Raw genomic sequence first — 21,206 nt, 5'->3', positions numbered from 1 at the left:
AAACGAAGTCTCGCTCTGTCACCCAGGCTGGAGTGCAGTGCCTCAATCTCGACTCACTGCAACCTCTGCCTCCTGGGTTCAAGCAATTCTCTGCCTCAGCCTCCCAAGTGGCTGGGATTACAGGTGCCTGCCACCACACCCAGCTAATTTTTTGTGTGTTTTTAGTAGAGATGAGGTTTCACCATCTTGGCCAGGCTAGTCTTGAACTCCTGACCTTGTGATCCACTCACCTCTGCCTCCCAAAGTGCTAGGATTACAGGCATGAGCCACCAGGCCCAGCCAAGCACCTGCATTTCTAATCAGCTCCTGGTAATGCAGCTGGTCTCCCAGCCACCAGCTGGCTAGCAAAGGTCCAGCCACAGCTTCAGTTAAAGGAAGTTCCATTCATAAACTATGCAATTTCAGATGCCTTCAAGTAGAATCAACCTGATGAAATTTAAAAATATTTCCAGGCTCACCCTAACCCTGAAATAGATTATCATTCCAACCAATTTTGGGAAGGGAGGAGCCGGTTAGTTTTAACATTTCCATTTCAAATTATTAGAGCCGGGATGGTGGCTCACGCATGTTATCCCAGCACTCTGTGAGGCTAAGGCAGGAGGACTGCTTGAAGTCAGGAGTTTAAGACCAGTCTGGTCAATAGAGGGAGACCCTATCTCTAAAAACATTTAAAAAATTAAAAATCGGGCGGGTGTGGTGCTGTGTGCCTGTAAAGCTACAGATAATTACTTTAAATATTTGAACAGATAACTTAATACTTTAATAACATAAATATTTAAACAGATAATTATGTTTTAGTTTGTTAACACTGTGGTGAGTGATGATCCTGCCCCTATACTCCTGCCTGGGTGACAGAGTGAGATCCCGGCTCTCAAAAAAAAAAAAAGAAATTAGAAAACTGAGGTCAGGCACGGTGGCTCACACCTGTGATCCCAGCACTTTGTAAGGCGAAGATGAGAGAATTGCTTAACCATGAGTGACAGACCAGCCTAGGCGACACAGTGAGACCCTGTCTCTATCAAAAACTTAAACCTTAGCCAGGTGTGCTGGCATGCACCTGTTAGTCCCAGCTACTCAGGAGGCTGAGGTGAGAGGATCGCTTGAGCCCAGGAGGCTGCAGCTGCAGTGAGTTGTGACGGTAACACCTCACTTCGGCCGGCGCCAGAGCAAAACCCGTCAACACTGAAACGCTCTCAAAAGAAAAAAACAGATTAGAAAAGTGAGTGAAATGGCCCAAGACCACATAGTAAGTTACTAGAAAAGCTGGTGGCATCTTAGAAATACAAATCAGAGTTTATGGGAAAAGTTTTAAATTTTTAATGAAAAAGACTTAGAACAATGTATTATTTACATGTAAATAAGAAAAGAAAGCAGAATCCCATCTTCGGAGGGAGAGGGCAGGCCACTCATGAGAAAAGAGTTCACATCAACCCCACTCAACAGAAGCTGGACCTAAATACTTTCAAACAGGAGTTCACAGCAGGTGAGCCGTCTCCACTCGTCCTCACTGATCTGCTGCTTCAGATCAGATCAGCAACTGAAAGTGAAGATACAGATTAAGGAACAATACAAACAAAATGAAAATTCCCAACGTCAATTTAACTGAGACTTCACGACAGACTTCTCAAAACAAAAAACAGGCCAGGCATAGTGGCTATAATCCCAACACACTGGGAGGCCGAGGAAGGCAGATCACTTGAGGCCAGGAGTTCGAGACCAGCTGGCCAACATGGTGAAGCCTTGTCTCTAAAAATACAAAAATCAGCTGGCTGTTGTGGCCAGCGCCTGTAATCCCAGCTACTCAGGAGGCTGAGGCAGGAGAATAGCTTGAACCCAAGAGGCAGTGGTTGCAGTCAGCTGAGACAGAGCCATTGCACTCCAGCCTGGGTGACAGTGTGAAACTCCATCTCAAAAAAAAAAAAACAAGCTCACTCAAGGGCCACAAACTGAAAGTAGGCAAGTTCCCTCTACAGTTACGGTAATGCTGAATGACTTCCTACCGTTCATAGGCATCTCATCGATCTGAGTGGAATAGTACTGCTCGATGTCTCTGAGGATGCGAATGTCGTCATTCTTCACAAAGTTAATGGCCACACCCTTCCGGCCGTACCGACCTGATCTCCCAATTCTTCAAGAATCGAACAATATTATAGTTAGTATATACAGCAATACAGATGCAGTAAATGTGTCAACAGAAATGATGCCAATGAAAACTTGCACCCCCTACCTGTGTATGTACAATTCTCTGTTATTGGGCAGATCGTAGTTAATGATGAGGGACACCTGAGGGACATCCAGCCCCCTGGCCCAGACGTCTGTGGAAATGAGCACTCGGCTGCAAAAAAGAAAGACTGTTTAAGGTGATCAAATTACTCATGAAAGTTAAGACTGGACTTGCTCCCACTGCTCGTTTTAAGAAGGCTGGCTACAAATCCAGAATATATGAGGTCACCCCTCACACCAGTCTGCAAACATGAAGCCACAGGGACAGCACCAGAAACCCCTGTGCAGAGAGGCTGCTGATACATCTAGTTACTTCGGTCACATGCTCCATCAGAGAAAAAAAATAGACATCTTTTACTATACTACCTTTTTAACTTATTTACTCAGTCCTAAACCAGTATTTGGGAAAAATATTTTACTTCTGCCTACCAAAAAATTAAGAACAGTAAGTTTGGCTAGGCGTGGTGGCTCATGCTTGTAACCCCAGCACTTTGGGAGGCCAACATGGGCAGATCAGCAGAGGTCAGGAGTTCAAGACCAACCTGGCCAACATGGTGAAACCCTGTCTCTACTAAAGGTACAAAAATAAATTAGCCATTCTAGGCTACTCAGGAGGCTGAGGCATGGGAATCACATTAAACCAGGAGGCAGAGGCTACAGTGAACCAAGATTGTGCCAATGCTCCCCAGCATGGGTAACGAAGTGAGACTGTCTCCAAAAAAAAAAAAAAGTCACACACAGCACATTTCTTCAGCTGACCACAAGGTGGGCCGAGAAGAAGTCTGAATCAAATTCCAATGAATGAAACCACGCTATCTGACCACTGAGGAATTAAACTAATCAGAAAGATGAACACAAAACCGCTACTTATTTGGAAGAGAAGACACACCCTTGTAACCAAGGTGACCGACCTGGCTGGTTAAGGCTAGTTATCAGGTCGCCCTCAGTATTACAGGAGCAGAGCAGTCCCCCAGATAGCGGGAAGGCATTCTGCTGACCCAGGGCCTTGGCTCTGGAGCAGGAGCCCGTCACCTCCCCAGGCCTGGGCCCTGCCTGGAAGCAGTGCACATGAAGTGCCTGCCCTACAATCCAGCAAACCCAGAGCCGCACAGCGCGGCTGACCAACCTGGCACCCGACCGGAACTCCTTCATGATGGATTCCCGCTCTTTCTGGGGCATGTCTCCGTGCATCGAGGACACAGTGAAGTTGGCTTCTCTCATTTTCTCCGTCAGCCAGTCCACCTACAAATGCCAAACCACAGATGTGCATTCGGGATTTTTACCTCCACCATCTGCAGAATCAGTGTCAATATTCATAGGTAACTGCTCCTAAAACTCAGAATCATCTTAACTGGATGTGCAGAAAACACCTTTCTCCAGTAAATGTTCGGGTGCCCCTACAAAACCCTCTTACTTCATTTTCCCCACATGACGATTCTACCGGGGAAGGGGCCAGGTCTGCTCATTCTCATTTGAAATTTAAATTTAAATTCCAATCTTGTTAGAATGTAGCCCAACTCCTTTCTTTTCACAGGAGAGTGGACGACAGTTCCCAGGTCTGCCTCCAAATGAGCATCACCTAGGGACCTGAAACCACTCAGGCCTGGGTTCCACCTTAAACCAGCAAAATCTGCGTCTTTCAGGTGGCTGCCATTGTCGTTCTGTAAATAAACTTTGAATGGTCACAGCCACGTCTGACTGTCTGCATACTGTCTACAGCTGCTTTCACAAGAGACCACATAACCTGAAAGCTTAAAATATGGACAAACTGGCCCTTTACTGAAAAAGCTTGATCTAAGTCATGAAGAGACTCAGTCTTCAATTTCCCTTCAAGCACCCGGAGGCAGTACAATGCGTCTTACCTTCCTTTTGGTGTTGCAGAAGATGACCGCCTGAGTGATGGTCAGTGTGTCATAAAGGTCACACAGAGTGTCAAATTTCCACTCTTCTCTCTCCACTGCCACGAAAAACTGCTTGATGCCTTCCAGAGTCAATTCATCACTAAAGGACAAAGACAAATCCTGTCACACACTCATCCTTCCGCTAGGACTGAGGGCAGGCCAGGCCCCGGGGAGACCTGGTGGAGAAGGTCACACCCTGGTGTCTGGTGCAGACCCAGCCCTGTCCCCCATCCTGCCTCCATTCTATATCCTACTCAACATTTCACAATGTGCACCCCATGAAATGATTCTAACCAAAACACTGATAAGTAAATACAATCGCCTAATTTTTAAATATGGGATTATTGGTTCAAAGCAGAATGAGTATTATACGAATTGGTTTTTGGTTTGGTTTGGTCTGAGACAGGGTCTGCTGCCTTGGCTGAAGTGCAGTGGCACGATCACAGCTCACTGCAGACTGCAGCCTCAACCTCCCGGCCTCAATCAATCCTCCCACCTCAGCCTTCTGAGGAGCTGGGACTGCAGGCGTGAGCCACCACACCTGGCTAACTTTTTATTATTTGTAGAGATGGGGTCTCCCTATACTGCCCAAGCTAGTATTTGGTTTTTCAACACACAAATTTTAAAAGAACTTACATGCTTTAAATTCCTTTACATTCAGGCAGTGTGGCCTGAGGCCCGGATTTGGATTCAGGCCTCAGCAACACAGCAAGACCCTGGCTATAAAAGGTTTTTGAAATCATGACACAAAACCCTCTATAAATGCGGCCCAGTGTTTCAGTAACACTTGACACACGGGGCGCCTACCGTTTCACCAAGATGCGGATTGGGTCGGTCATGAACTTGTTTGTCATCTCCAGAATCTCGTGTGGCAGCGTGGCACTGATGAGCACCACCTGTGTGGCTGGAGGCAGGTACCTGTACACGTCGTAAATCTGCTCTTTGAAACCTGGGACAGGGAGCAGGACAGGTGAGGGATGTTTAGGATGGCACACCCAGAAACGGAACGTGCATGCCACGTGTTCCCACTGCGTCAGAGGCAGAGCCGTGATACGGTGCAGCTGACAGGGAAGCTCATCTTTACAGAACCGGGACACGCCCACGCGTTCTCTGTCTACTCCCCGCCTGCCGGAGCAGGGACGGAGGAAACCTGGTTTCCCTTTGATGCTTCTTCAATCTGAAGTGCTCTAGGGATCGAGAAACCCACCCCAAGGGTCCTAGATGCCAAAAAATGAAAGCCAACAGACAGGCTGGCCTGAGTCACCCTCAGTTCGGATGCCTCCACCTGCCACTGTCCTGTGAGGACTGGCATCCACTGTGGCCAAACCTGCCACGTTTCAAAGAGAATCCAGACATCCTGATTGTTACAGAGCATCTCCCAGTAAACAACGCTGCCCACGTATTCACACTGTTTAACATGGCACGGGAGGAAATTAGCACAGCAGCCAGCACACCTGCACCCTCTGCCAGGTCTGCGCAGAGCCGGGCAGAGGAGAAGGGAGCCGGGGCAGGCAGAGGCCCGGCCTCCTCACCACAGGCCCAGTTAATGAACTGGAGGCTCTGACTCCATACATCATACGGAGTCAGAGAATCTGCATTTCTCAAAGTCCGGGTGACAAGGCTGCTCCTGGCCTGCGGCCCTCACCCTGAGAACCCCTGCCCTCAGGGCCGGCCAGAAGCACAAGGAGCCACCCACAACCCAGGGCCTCCTCAGTCACCACAGAAACAGTGCGGCTGCTGAACCTTTAACCTCACTGAGGAGCACAGGGGTCCAATAAGCAGCCGCAGACAGAGGACGGGAGGGATGAGAGGTACTGAGAGCACAGGCCCCCAGGCTCCCAAAGAACTGCTGGAATGAGAGGCCCGGGACCCGATGACGCCCACGGGTGGCACTGGGGAGTACTGAGAGCACAGCACTTCCTCACGACCCTCCGATGCCTTGTGAAGACCCTGGGGGCCCCGCCACCGATCCTCACACTGAATTCAGGTGACACTTATCACCATGCATTTCCCAATCACTGTTCTAGCAGAACATCTGCTAACACCTAGAGGCCCGCACACGGCTCATGTGAGAACACCTATGAAAACCCAAGAAAGTGTACATCCGAATCCACCAAGTTATCTTTTTTTTTTTTTGGTCGAGACGGAGTCTCGCTCTGTTGCCCAGGATGCAGTGCAGTGGCACTATCTCGGCTCACGCAGCCTCCACCTCCCAGGTTCCAGCAATGCTCCTGCCTCAGCCTCCCAGGTAGCTGGAATTACAGGCATGCGCCACCACACCCAACCAGTTTTTATATTTTTAGTAGAGATGGGGTTTCGCCATGTTAGCCAGGCTGATCTCAAACTCCTGACCTCAGGTGATCCGCCTACCTCGGCCTCTCAAAGTGCTAGGATTATCGATGTGAGTCACCATACCCAGCCTCCAATTTATCTTAAAGAATGAAGATCACCTACACAACCAAGACATGAATCATGGACTATCCATCCCTCCAATAGAATACCTCATTGCCATTAAACAGGTCACAGAATACTTTTCTTATCATGGACGGATATGTTTTTATAAAAGCAGATTATCAAACCAAGCACACATGATTCCATGTGTATTAACTACAGCTGTGTACAAAACGTCTGGACGCACACAGTTTTAGGCAACACTTCCAGACTGGGTTTTTCCCCTGCTCACACAACACAACAGTCGTCAACACAGGAGACTTCTGAGTGAGGAGGGGTGCGGGCGCAGTGCCCTCCAGTGAGCGCGGCACTCCCTACTGGAGCCGGCGCACACACTAGTGTGTACATGTGTGTGCACCACAGCACCAGGAACACATTTTGTGATGCTTAAGACAGGCTTGTTCTGTCACCCATGATGGTGGCCCCAATTCCTGGGCTGAAGTGATCCTCCCATCTCAGCCACCTGAGTACCTGGGACGTGGGCCCATGCCACCACACCCTGCTGATTTTTAATTTTTATTTTTTTACTAGAGAGTGCATCTCTATGTTGCCCAGACTGGTCCTGAACACCTGGATCTTGATGATACTCCCATCTTGGCTTCCCAAGGTGTCTGGATTACAGGTGTGAGCCACCTCGCTCAGCTCTGTGATTTTTACTCATTTTTAATAACCGTTTCCCCAATGAGTATCTATTTACATATGTAACAAAAAAGTGTTAAAGGTATTTGTAAGAGGCCTGGGCCCTGCCAGTCTCGGCCTCCGCTGCTCCACCACCCCAGCAGCCGTGTCCTTCCCAGACCAGCACCACCTCCCCTCCTCGCTCCTCCGAACCTCTCCAGCTACTGCCCGCAGTCTCACAGCTCTGCCTGGGATTACTTCCGGACCTTGAGCCCTGAGCCCAAGATCCAAGGCCTCGATGACAAAGTTACTGCACCTGCACGTCCTTCCACTTCCAGGCAGCCACCACCCCAGCGGGCCGTGCGGTCCTGACTCCAGGCTCTCTGACAATGGACATTCTGACAGATGGCTTTGATCTTGGTCCGTGAGTTTGTCTGTCTCAAACGGGCCTATTGAGTTATGTCCACATTTCTTCCATGTTTCAGAAAAGCTCCTCCACCCTCAAGTGTCCTCTCTGCTTCCCCTCAGCTGAGCCTTCTGTCAACCACATCACAGCTTCTCCATCCTCCCTCCACATCAGGCCTCCACTGAGGAGTCTGGAGTTGGCTTTGGGCACTCAACAGAAACCGGTCTTGCAAGATGGCTAGGAGGCTCTAGGATGCCCTTCCAGCGCTGACCACCCACCCCTGCCAGGCCCCTGGTGGCTGCTGCCCCCATGGCCTCCCTGACCTCTGTCCCATCTCTCCATGTAACACACCGTGTTCTTCCCAGGTCCCCCCACCCGTGTCCCAGCTGTCTGCTCTTCCACTTGGCCCACATGTTCCTGGGGCTCATGGACCCCACTGCCTGGCTCTAGCCAGGGGGCTGTGGACACATAGCTGAGACCAGACTCTCCCAAGCACGTCATGACAGACACATCCTTAAGGGTGCTGCTCCAAGGCACCTGAATCCTAAGACATATCAGGTTTGCAGTAGCCTGGCTCCCAGATCTGCCCTCACCTGCCACCTACCTTACCACCCGCGTGTGAGCCTAGTGACACACGCCTGGGACCCTCCTGATTTAGGAAGACTGCAGGGAGGCTGAGGGGTCAGCCACCAGCCCTCAACTTTCCTTCCTTCAATCCAACCCTCCCCCTGGGTCCCCACTGCCACACGGGTGAGGCTACCTCTCACCTGGATCAATGCTGCTACATAAAAGCTGTGGGTCAAAAGGGTCTTCTCACTGCAGCCCTCGACGTGCAGCTCGGGGCTTCCCTCCCACCCCCATCCAGCTCCAGCCACAGTGAGCCACTTCCCTAGAGATGTGTGCCACACATCTTCAGCCACGACTCAGGAGACTGAGGCAGGAGGACTGCTTGAGCCCAGGATGTCAAGGGCATAGTGAGCCATGATCATGCCACTGCACTCACTCCAGCCTGGACGATAGAACAAGACCCTGCTTCAAAATATAAACAAACAAGATCGGGTGTGGTGGCTCATACCTGTAATCCCAGAACTTTGGGAGGCTGAGGCAGGTGGATCACAAGGTCAAGAGTTCAAGATCAGCCTGGCCAATACGGTGAAACCCTGTCTCACTAAAAATACAAAAATTAGCCAGGTGTGGTGCCGGACACCTGCAATCCCAGCTACTTGGGAGGCTGAGGCAGAAGAATTGCTTGAACCCAGAAGGCAGAAGTTGTAGTGAGCCGAGATGGCGCCATTGCACTCCAGCCTGGGCAACAGAGTGAGAGTCCATCTCAAATAAATAATTAATAAGTAATATCGAGGTGGGAATTTTTTGTTCATAATTGCCACCAAGGCACAACTGTTTTTCCACAATAAAAACACTATTCACATTCATTCACTGACTACCTGTTTCAGTTTTCCACTGTGAAAACTTAAGAACCAAGAAGGACGTCAGTAGAAAAGTAATTCTGTTTCTCATACCTTTATTCAACATTTCATCAGCTTCATCCAAAACCAACATTTTGATAGCACGTGTCCTTAAGCTTCTGCGACGAATCATATCTGTGGCATGAGAGTTTGAAATAATTACAACTGAGGCTCCCAGGAAACAGTTCATCATTCCAGCTGCTCTCAGCATTTCAGAGACCTTCCCACCTTCTACAAGTGACCGAGGTGCAAAGGTCTACCACGTGGCCTGCCAAACTGAAAGCGGTCCTGTACCATTTAAGCATGTCTTACAAATACCACTGGCAGTACCATTTTTAGTGACGAAAATGCTTACCAAACACACGCCCTGGAGTGCCCGCGACAACGTGCTGTCCGTAATCCAGCTTCCTGATGTCCTCCCCAACATTGGTGCCCCCAATGCAGGCGTGGCACTGGACATTCATGTAGTCACCAAGAGCGAGCAGGCCCTAAATCAAAGCACAGGTTCATGTCTGGGGGCAGGACAGAGTCAGCAACATCCACATCTCCCCAAAAAGAAATGTGGCTTCTACTCCGAGACGATCACCAATGATTATTTATGCCATTATTTATGTCTCGAAACCATAAAATTCTCCTGCAATTTTCTCTGACAATTTCAAGTTAATTCTGCTGGTTTCTTTATTACAAAAGCTATACTACTAGCAGAACATAATATATAAAATTTATAATCCCACCCACCAAAAACACCCACATTAACATCTTAATAACTATCTTTTAAAATCTGTATCTTATACTATGTAAGTATAAAACAGGTACAATTTATTTTATTATTATAATTATTTTTGAGATGGAGTTTCACTCTTGTTGCCCAGGCTAGAGTGCAAAGGCATGATCTTATTAGCTCACCGCAAACTTTGCCTCCCAAGTTCGAGCGATTCTCCTGCTCAGCTACGGAAGTAGCTGAGATTACAGGCGACTGCCACCACGCCCAGGTTATTTTTTGTAGTTTTAGTAGAAACAGGGTTTCACCACGTTGACCAGGCTGGTCTCCAACTCCAGACCTCAGGTTATCCACCCACTTCGGCCTCCCGAAGTGCTGGGATTACAGGCGTGAGCCCCTGAGCCTGGCCTATTTTTTATTAAAATTGATTTTTTGCTGAAAAATCTACATTTCCAAGGCTGCGAAAAACTACTGAGAGCATACAAGCCACACTAAAAATGACTTACTACAAACCAGCAATTTATATAATGGTTCATGGCAAAACACTCATCAGGTCGAGGTATCAGAAAACAGGACTGGATTATAAATAAGTGTTTCACGACTAAATCACAAAAGCAGTACTTGCAAATCGGACCCCACTATCTTCAGCCATCTCACCTTCTGGATCTGCACAGCTAACTCTCTCGTGGGAGCCAAGATCAAAGCTTGAGTTTCACGAACCTGGTGAAATTATCAGAAAACAGAGAATGCTCGGTATTAACAGGGTGGATTGCAGTAATTCACACTCAGATCTATGAGGAACAGTATCTCATATTAATCAGATTTCTCTTACAGAGGTCAGCAAATCTTACTGTCATTTAAACTGCAAACCCAGCAATAACTGAATGTGTCAGTCGAAATCCTTGTCTGCAGACAAGAATTTCCTCCAGTTAAAAAGGAAATCATGACAGAATATTAGTGCAAATATTAGTGTACAACTAAGACTCTCCTAGAACTACAGGACAGTTTGTTACAAGAGTGGCAAATTACCTGAATATCCAAACACTGGAGGACTGAGATACTGAAGGTGGCCGTTTTGCCTGTGCCGGACTGAGACCTATTCAAGAAAACAAGAGCAGTGGGATTTAGAGGGAGGACAGACCACTCCACTGCTGTGTCCTAAGGGCTGGGCTCCAGAGGCACCTAGGTACCTTCTTCCAAGAAGACCCTGTACTCAACAACATTTCAACTGCGAGGAGGTGGGACTCGGGCCCAGCGTCACAGCTCTTAGGTATCCATAAGGAGAGTAGACATGGCTTCTGAAGGGGGCAATGCAGCAAAAGACTGATTTCAAGAGGTGTTTCATAGGTGTCAGAAAAAGGAGGACACCACTTTATCTAAATACAACTCTTTTCCTTCTATGATTTTGGACTAACTCTCTCCTCCAAAGAAATCTGTGTGTAAATGAGTCTTTTTTAAATCAGACAAACGAGGAATAAAGCTATCAAAAGGGGATTTGTGGTGCGAGATGTAGCTGTATCTAGGTTTCATCCACAGTTCCTGCCTCACAGCTCCCATAACCCTGTTACAGTCTTACTAGATGGATGGTTTGTTAGGCCTCAGGAAAGTCCCTCTAACCCTCTGCTCTCCTTTCACCTACTCCACAGCAGGGCTCCAATCTCCCCTGCCTTTAAGATTGTGAGTCATAAGACCCTCAATCCACGGTGTGGTGGCTCAGGTCTGTATTCCCAGCACTCTGGGACGCAGAGGCAGCGGGACTGCTTGAAGCCGGGAATTCAAGACCGGCCTATGCAATACAGCAAGAGACCCCACTTGGAAACAAAACAAAACAAAAAACTAACCAGGGAATGGCGGCACATTCTGGCAGTCCCAGCTACTTGGGGAGGTTGAGGTGGGATGATTCCTTAATCTTTGGAGTTAGAGGCTGCAGCGAGCTACGACTGCACCACTGCATTCCCGTGTGGGTGATGAAGTGACACCCCATATCTTAAAAAAAAAAAAAAAAAAATGTCTAGGCCGGGCACAGTGGCTCACGCCTGTAATCCGAAGGCTTTGGGATGCTAAGGCAGGCAGATTGCCAGGAGTCTGAGAGCAGCCTGGGCAACACAATGAAACCCTGTATCCACAGAAAATGCAAAAATTAACTGGGCATGGTGATGTGTGCCTGTAGTCCCAGCTACTTGGGAGGCTGAGGTGGGAAGATCACTTGAGTCTGGGAGGTCAAACTGCCGTGAGCTGTGATCATGCTACTGCACTCCAGCCTGGGAGCCTGGGAGACACAGTAAGACCCTGTCTCAAACAAAGGAAAAAATTAAAATTAAAATTAAAAAAATTTTTTTTCAAAAGCATCATGGTATTATTCCAGAGAAGGTCCTGCCCTATACCCTAGGCAGAAGGAATGCTGACCTCATGGAATTTTCCATAAAAACCCAAGAAAACCAGGTTCAAAGAGCTTCTGGATGGCTGAGCATAGACAGCAGAACACAAGGAGATTCTGGGAGGGTGACCACCCACCCCTTGGAGGCTGCACCCCTTCCCCCGTATCTGTATCCTTTGTAGTACCCTTAATAAACCACTAAATGTGTTTGCGCTTTTTGAGCTGCTGCTCCAGCAAATTAATCCAACCTAAAGAGGAGGCCATGGGAACCTCAATTTGAAGCTGGTTGGTCACAAGTTCTAGACGTCCAGACTTAGAACCGGGATCTGAAAAGAGGGCAGTTGTGAGACTAAGCCCTTGACCTGTGGGATACGGCCCATCTCCAGGCAGATGGTGGGAGAGCTGAACTGGAGGACACGCAGCTGGAAAACCCCCACACCTCTGGTCACAGAAGTCTTCTGTGCTGATAATTGTGGTGGTGGTGTGAGAGCAGAAGAAAAGCACAGTCTGTTTTTCCGAAATTGTGTTACGTACAATTCCACATGCCAAAAACCACTAAGCAAAGCTGGCTAAGAAAATGAAAGCCTTCAGCTGGGCAGTGGCTCAGCCTGTAATCCGCCAAACTTTAGGAGGCCAAGACACGTGGATCACCTGAGGTCAGGAGTTTAAGACCAGCCTGAACAACATGGTGAAACCCTGTCTCTACTAAAAATACAAAACTAAGCCGGCGTGGTGGCAGGCGTCTGTAATCCCAGCTACTCAGGGAGGGTGAGGCAGGAGAATTGCTTGAACCCGGGAGGCAGAGGTTGCAATGAGCCGAGATCACTCTAGCCTGGGCGACAGAGCTAGACTCCGTCTCCAAAAAAAGAAAAAAATGAAAGCCTTCTAGAGTAGAAAACACAAATTTAAAAATTATTAAACCCTGCGGCTAAAGTCAAGGAAAGCATTGGTATTGAAGGCATAGAAACTGAGGAAAACGGTCACCCCAGAGCATCTAACTGCACTGCATTGCCCTGACTTGAGTCCAGCCTGTGCTGACACCAGGATGACTTACTGTGCAATGACGTCTCTCCCTTTGATTATCTGCTTGATTGCTCGTTGCTGGATCGCGGATGGTTTTTCAAAACCTGAAATAAAACAGAAAATTAGCTCTCACCACAATGACAGCACAGAAACCCTGTACTGTGAGCTTGTCAGGGGCAGACATGGTTTGCTTTTTGAACACACCCTCCAGCCTAACCCAATGCTCAACATAGCAAGCTCTCAAGCCCCAGAGGCTCAATGAACTGGGCTGAGAGGATTTCTACACTAACATGGGATGTTACTTGTAAAGACAAATCTCTATTTAAACACCACCACCAAGGTGTAGTATACAGAGACCCCAGTTTTGTTTTGTTTTTTAAAAATCTTTTGGGCACGCAGCATCTGAAAGCGTAAGTACCAAAATGTTCCCGGCAGTTACTGCAGTAGAGAAGTGGGAAGAAGCTTACTTTTTACTCTAAATACTTCCCTAGGTTTGACTCTATCACAAACAACCTACACTACTTAAGTTAAAAAACAAAAAAACAGGAAAGTCACTGTAGCCACTGTTCTCTCCTCCTAGCTAGCATTAAGTCTGTGTGTTGCTGACAGGTCTACACTCTATTTAACCTGCTTGGGTCACACTGCGGGGTGTCCTAGGCTGTTCTCCTGTCTGGACGCAGCTCACTCACTACACCACCATCTCTCCTGCCAAGCAACTACCACACAGAGGGGTGAGGCTATTTTGAAGGACTACATGTTTTTCAAAAGTAAATAAAACTTTATGTACAAAAACTCTTATTTCAATTATTTTTTGGTAGCCTTTTAAATGTAGCTTTGCTCAGTTCTGGGGCATAGCAAAAAATAAGAAACAAAAGAAAACGTAGCACAATTTCCCATCTGAACACAAAAGCAAATATAGCAGATGATTTAAACTCTTCACGAACAGCAGCGCATAGATGGGAACCTAACAACAGTGTCTTAGGGCAGGGATCGCCTGAGTGCCAGGAAACCAAGTGGGGGCTGTCAGCCTCACTGTGAGGCTCGAAGGCAACTTTCTCACCACCCATCCTCGGCAACTTTGCTTCACTTTGTCCAAACTGTTGTGGCATCAAGAACTACAAGATAAGGCCAGGTGGGGTGGCTCACACCTGTAATCCCAGCACTTTGGGAGGCTGAGGCTGGTGGATCACTGAGGTCAGGAGTTCAAGACCAGCCTGGACAACAAGGCAAAACCTGTCCCTACTAAAAATACAAAAATTAGTTCGGCGTGGTGGTGCATGCCTATAATCCCAGCTACTCTAGAGGCTGAGGCAAAGGAATCACTTGAACCCCAGCGGCAGAAGTTGCAATGAGCCAAGTTCATGCCACTACATTCCAGCCTTGGCGACAGAGAAAGACCACCAGAAAGAAAAGAAAGAGAACTACAGGATAAAAGATGTCCCTGTCCCAAGCATTAAACACAGACCATTTATCCCAGATGCTGGTAATTCCCATCTAGTGCCCAACCCAACCCCTTCTTCAGGTTCTGAACGTCCACAGACCTTTCAAACAGATCAAGACACGGTTCCTGATTCTGACTCTCTAGAGTGCTGGTAACCTACCTAGGCGAATGCTTGCAGCATCAACCACCGATTACTCAAAACACTCCAGTCCTCCTCCTTCTGTCACTCACATTCAGTCCATCGGCCAATGCTGTCAGCTCCCTGGTACTCCATCTCCAAGGCAGCACAACCCTCTCTCCCCTGGACTAGAGCAAAAGCTCCCAACTGGTCTCCCTGTTTCCTCTCCTGCCTCGCCTCGCCTGAAATTCATGGGCACCCAAAAGAATCTTTTAAACTGTAAATCTGATCGTCACGTACCTACTTAAAACCTTCCAGTGGCTTCCCACTGGATTTCTAAATGAAATTCAAACTGTTCGTCACCCTACACGTCTTTGTTAGATCTGGTTCCTACCTAACTTTCCAAAATCCCACCACGGGGGACCTGTTTCAATGCCTGGAATGCAGCTGGCTAAGGGCTGCAAGGCCCTGGCACCAGCTGTTCCTTCTGCGCCAACTGCTCTTCCCTCTTCTCCTAACAGTGTCCTTCATCCAGACCTCTGCTCAAATGGCACCCCCTCCCGCGAACCCCCTTACCTCTCTGCTTTACTAATTCTCTCTTCCTTCGCAGTCCCACTACATGCAATTACCCCGCTTCAGGTTCTTCACAGCAACAACCACTGCCTGAGCAACCTGACCCTACGCTGTCCCCGCCAACGAAATTCAGAACCTGTAAAGGCACAAACCTGTCCGGTTTACTCCCAAAACCCCAGTACCTAGAAAAGCTGGTAGGTACAAAACAGTTGTGTGCTCAATGAACGACGCTGATGTGCCTCGACGCGGCAGGAGCCCCCGCCGGACCCACGCGGAGCTCTGCACAGTGGACACACACCGAACGCGCCGACCCAGCCAGGTGTGAGGGCGCGGACGGCGACGGAGGTGTGGGTCGCACGTCCCTGGTCCCCGAGCCTCGGCCCTGACCACGACCTCGGGAGCGCGGGGCCGGCCAGGGAGTCACCAGTCAGGCCCCCGTCCCGCGGCCCGCGCCCGCTCACCGTACGCGTAGATGCCCCGCAGTAGGTCCTCCCGCAGGCCCATGGTGTCGAACGTCGGGGTCACGTCCACCTCCTCGCTAGTCTCGAATTCCACTTTGGTCATGTCTTCCTCTTTGAGCAGCCGCTTCCGCGCAGAGCCCGAGGTCGCCATCGTGGCCGTGGCCGCCATGATTCCGAGCGCGCCGCACAGCACAGGGCGCGCAGCAGCGGAAAGCAATAGAAAAAAGCTCCGCGTCGCCGCCGCCAAGAGGAACTGACGCCTTAGCGTGCGAAAACGTGAGACGTGCGTACGTACGTGCGTGCGCGCGCCGCGGCCACGCCTCTGGAGGGGCGTGAAAAGGGAAAGGGCGTAAGCCGCAGGGAAACGGAAGTTGTTTCTGCTCTCGCACGACATGCAGTTCCCGCGGGATCTCGCTGAGGGCGGAGCACCCGGTTCCCTATAAAAGGTACGGAGGCCGGGGGACTTTCAGGGCTGGGGGCGTCTCGTGGTGGTCGTGGGTTTCTGCCGACCCCTGCGCTGAGGTTCTTTGAGCGGCCTGTGGCCCGGAGCACCCTGGAAACAGGCTGGAGGCCGCGAGGCTGCCTCCGCTACGGGCATCGTCTCCAGACGGCCCTGCCTCAAGCGAAAAAGACGGGCACGGGTCCCCTCCCGGGCCCGCAGTGGGCGGGTGGCGTCGCGGTCCCGTAGTGGAGGCGCCGAGCTCGCCGGGGGTTGGGGGATGATGCGGGTTGAAACCCTCACGGCCGGCGGTGTGGGCCTGGCGCGGCGCTGGGCTCGGGCGGGTCCGCGCTGGGGAGAACCAGGGCCCCTGACACCGGCGACCTTCCTGGGGACCCGCCTGTGTGTCTTCGCCGTTTGCCTGGCGTGTTGGAGAAAGGGTCACGCCCTGTCGCCCAGGCTGGGGTGCAGTGGGGGGATCAGGGCTCACTGCAGCATCCGCCTCCCGGTTCAGGCGATTCTCCCGCCTCAGCCTCCCGAGTAGCCGGGACTACAGGCGAATGCCACCACGCCTGGCTAATTTAAAAAAATTTTTGTAGAGACGGTGGTCGGGGGACTGTCCCAGTGTTGTCCAGGCTGGTCTTGAACTCCTGGGGCTCAGGTGATCCTCCCGCCTCGGCCTCCAGAAGGGCTGGGATTACAGGCGTGAGCCACCGCGCGCGGCAAGCAGCTGTTACAAAGTGAAATACGCCGGGTGCGGTGGCTTACGCCTGTAATCCCAGCACTTTGGGAGGCCGAGGCGGGTGGATCACGAGGTCAAGAGATCGAGACCATCCTGGTCAACACGGTGAAAACCCGTCTCTACTAAAAATACAAAAAATTCGCTGGGCATGGTGGCGCATGCCTGTAATCCCAGCTACTCAGGAGGCTGAGGCAGGAGAATTGCCTGAACCCAGGAGGTGGAGGTTGCGGTGACCCGAGATTGCACTCCAGCCTGGGTAACAAGAGCGAAACTCCGTCTCAAAAAAAAAAAAAAAGTGAAATACAGCCTGAGCCTTCAATTTACTCTTAATGAAGGCCTCAGGTCTGTGTAAACAGCTAATAATGTGTGTCCTTCAGTAGAGAGAACCCAGACGGGGTGGTTTTTTTATTGCCCAGCAGAACATTAACCAGTTATGCATTTTAATCTGCTTTTTGTTTTTTCGTTTGTTTTGAGACAGGGCCTGGCTCTGTCGCCCAGGCTGGAGAGCCGTGGCACGATCTCGGCTCACTGCAACCTCCACCTCCCGAGCGCCGGCCATCCTCCCACCTCAGCCTCCAGAGTACCTGGAACCACAGGCGCCACTGCTACGCGCAGCCCCTAACCCACTTTCTTATCTGACACTTCTTTAAGTGCGTCTACATACCAACCTCCCCTCATGCCTAAGAAGCTCCACCGTCTTTGAAGGGCAGTTCATGTTGTGTTGAGAATCATGTTTTTAACTTTGGGAAAATTGTATTTCCACGAGTGCCAGCGCTCTCCTTTTTTCTTTTCTTTCCTTTTTTCTTTTCTTTTTTTCTTTTCTTTTCTTCTTTTCTTTTCTCTGAGACGGAGTCTCTCAGTCGCCCAGGCTGGAGTGCAGTGGTGCCATCTCTGCTCACTGCAACCTTCGCCTCCCAAGTTCAAGCGATTCTCTTGCCTCAGCCTCCTGAGTAGCTGCGATTACAGGGATGCACCACCACGCCTAGCTAATTTTTGTATTTTTTGTAGAGACAGGATTTCACCATGTTGGTCAAGTTGGTCTTGAACTCCTGACCTTATGTTGCGCCTGCATCGGCCTCCCAAAGTGCTGGGATTACAGGCATGAGCCATGGCACCCAGCTCTGCCCTTTCTTGTGGTCAGAAATCTGGCTTGCATCGCTGAGTACATCCTTTTTTTTTTTTTTTAAAGATGGGGTTTCACCATGATGGCCAGGCTGGTCTTGAACTCCTGACCTCAGGCGATCCACCCACCTTGGCCTCCCAAAGTGCTAGGATTACAGGCCTGAGCCACCGCACCCGGCCTATCGCTGGGCACATCTTTAACCCATGGCTTCTTTCCAGGAGTGCTTGAAAGCTCTCCTTTTATGAAGGTTAATTTTAGTTAAAACCAGAGCGTCCTTTTATGAAGAAATCAGTGGGTTGCAGTATTTCAAGGATGAACAAGTAAATGCAGCCCTCTCCAAGAGTGAATCTCATGCTGGCACCAGAATTTGTCCATGCCAGATAATTGACCTTCTGATAAACGTGCCTAGTAAGGATGCTGGTATTACTCTAAATATTAAATAGTTATAAAACTGAATAAAATGTAAGCTCTGATATCTTCCTCACTCCACAAAGGATCGTTCAGTGCCCTCAAACTGGCTTTGTTGTAAAGTACAGATTTCAATGACTTAGTATAAGAGAATGTAAAACCTTGTTGACTAAAGAAAAACAATTAAGCTTTTAAAGAATCAAATTTAGTTTTCTTCAGAAGCCTTACTGAGGACCATAGACCCTGGCCCCAACCCCGGAGCTCAAGCAGTCCTCCTGCCCCGGTCTCTCAAAGTGCTGGAATCACAGATGTGGGCTACCAGGCCTCACCTACTTGTTCACAGCTTTAAAATCTAATCCATAAACTGCCTAGACTTGTTTCCATCACATTTTTATGACTAGATGGTCTCACATCTTATGGCGTTCTCCTGGAAATGTTTATGGCAGATGTCTGAATACACCTCTTAAAAGTGTCTTACTTTTCTGGGGAGCAACAGCTCTTTAGCCCAGAGTCCGTGAAAATGATGAGAGCTGGTGGGGTTTGATGCAGTCTTTGGGTGACGAGGCTCTCTAGGGAAGTGATGGGCCCTCCCACCTTGAGATTAAGCAGCCAGCAGCTTTTGTGACCAGGAGGCCTCTTCTTAGACGCGAAGGGGCCCTGGGATGATAGGGCGAGTAAATCCACTTTTCAGAGTAGGGATCCCCAAACCCAAGGGCTCTGATGGTTTCAGCACAAGTTAGGAACCAGGCTGCACAGCAGGAGGCAAGCCAGGGAGCAAAGCTGAGCCCCACCTCGTGTCAGATCAGCAGCAGCACTCCATTCTCACAGAAGCATGAATCCTATTGTGAACTGCGTGTGTGAGGAATCTGGGTTGTGCGCTCCTCGTGAGAATCTAATGCCTGATGATGTAAGGTGGAACAGTTTCATCCCGAAACCACCGCCCCACTCACCTCTGGAAAATGTTTTCCACCACCCATGGAAAAGTGACTGATGACTTTGTGTCCTCACCCAGATCTCATCTTGAATTGTAATCCCTGTAACTCCCACATGTCAAAGGAGAAACCAGGTAGAGTAATTGAATCATGGAGTCAGGGTCCCCCTGCTGTTGTCTTGATAGTGAGTTCTCTCGAGATCTGATGGTTTTATAAGGGGCTCTTCCCCTTTGCTTGGCACTTCTTCCTGCCACCAGTCAGAAAGGTGCCTTGCTTCCCCTTCACCTTCTTTTTTTTTTTTTGAGACGGAGTTTCACTCTTGTTACCCAGGCTGGAGTGCAATGGCATGATCTCAGCTCACCGCAACCTCCACCTCCTGGGTTCAGGCAATTCTCCTGCCTCAACCTCCTGAGTAGCTGGGATTACAGGCACGCACCACCATGCCCAGCTAATGTTTTGTATTTTTAGTAGAGACGGGATTTCACCATGTTGACCAGGATGGTGTCGATCTCTTGACCTCGTGATCCACCCGCCTCGGCCTCCCAAAGTGCTGGGATTACAGGCTTGAGCCACCGCGCCCAGCCCCTTCACCTTCTGCCATGATTGTAAGTTTCCTGAGGCCTCCCAGCCATGCTGAACTGTCAATCCAACCTCTTTATGAATTACCCAGTCTCAAGCAGTTCTTTATAGCAGCGTGAAAATGGGCTGATACAGTTGTCTTCCACAAAACCAGTCCCTGTTGCCAAAAAGGCTTTAGAAGATGCAGAGCGGGAAGGTGGTGAATAGATGGGAGAAGACTCATTTCCGTGCGGTAGGAGAGAGAGCTATGGTTAATTGCAACAAGAGCTCCTCAGGAGAAGAGGCTTTTGCTGTGAAACACGGTGTGTGCTTTACATGGCCTACGTGTAGTGCTCAGCAAATGTCCTAGCATCAACAGGATACCAAGCTCCTTGCTCTGTCTTATCACTGGCAGTTAGGATCAAGTCAGCTACATGTTGAGAACATGCCTTATGAGTTATGACCCCGATTTGTTAAAGTGTTGGCTCTGTGTAGCTCTGTTGTGCTGTGCATAACATCCTAAAAAATGAGAGCTGACAGCCCAGCTCAGCTTTTTGTCCACAAGTCCCCTGCTTAAACTTCCAGATAAATGTTTCCATTCCTATGGGAAACCTCCATTATCTCCGTAAGTAGAAAATGCAGACAGATATCATGTCTTTTTTTACCGACGGAGACACTAAGATCTGCTGTGATGAGTTCCAGCGCCCTACAGGCAAAGGTACAAGAGGCCAGGCTCTGAGTTCCCTGAACAGTGGCTATAGTGCCTGCCCTTTATCCCTGGGCCCTTGGTGTCTAGGAAAAGAGGCTCCCAGTCACCGAGGTGGACAGGCCCCTGTGCCTGGTGTCAGCGCTCTCACTGTCACTAACACCTCACTTCCCACATGGTTTACAGTTGGGGAGAAAGACTACTTACCCCATTAAATGTGGCTACGAGGGTCATGTCTGTTTCAGCCCTACTGTTTCCATAACACTCAGTAGGTGTTCAATAAATAACTTATTGGCTTACTCAAGATGTGTGGCTGTCTGGGGCAAGAGGGAGGGAAGGACACAATTCAGTCCCAGCCAGCCAGGAGCACCGTGAGCTCCGGAGGTTGCTGTGGGGGAGATGGTGAGATAGGAGTTTGGCAGGACTCACTGATAAAACCGGATGCTGTAAAGAAGCGGGCCAGACCCCAACGAAACCAGGATGGCAAGGAAAACAGCCCTCTAGTTGTCCTTGCTCATT

General features: G+C 49.5%; 1 protein-coding gene across 1 annotated transcript; it reads right to left on the bottom strand.

The window, feature by feature from the left end:
- Window positions 1-1,264: 1,264 nt before the first annotated feature.
- Window positions 1,265-16,097, bottom strand: EIF4A3 (eukaryotic translation initiation factor 4A3). The gene is made up of 12 exons (XM_032241432.1): window positions 15,780-16,097; window positions 13,218-13,290; window positions 10,816-10,882; window positions 10,444-10,506; window positions 9,421-9,553; window positions 9,120-9,200; window positions 4,932-5,073; window positions 4,086-4,224; window positions 3,350-3,465; window positions 2,228-2,335; window positions 2,001-2,128; window positions 1,265-1,537 (listed from the first exon to the last, which is right to left on the bottom strand). Exons 1-12 carry the CDS (start codon window positions 15,946-15,948, stop codon window positions 1,521-1,523), a joined length of 1,236 nt encoding a protein of 411 aa, XP_032097323.1. The 5' UTR covers window positions 15,949-16,097; the 3' UTR covers window positions 1,265-1,520.
- Between the last annotated feature and the right edge of the window lie 5,109 nt (window positions 16,098-21,206).

This window comes from Sapajus apella, unplaced genomic scaffold (genome assembly GCF_009761245.1).
Source record: "Sapajus apella isolate SASKATOON/1434 unplaced genomic scaffold, GSC_monkey_1.0 scaffold48, whole genome shotgun sequence".
Classification (NCBI taxonomy): domain Eukaryota; kingdom Metazoa; phylum Chordata; class Mammalia; order Primates; family Cebidae; genus Sapajus; species Sapajus apella.
Note: the sequence above shows the minus strand (reverse complement) of the source record. Positions and strands in the feature narration are given on the sequence as shown.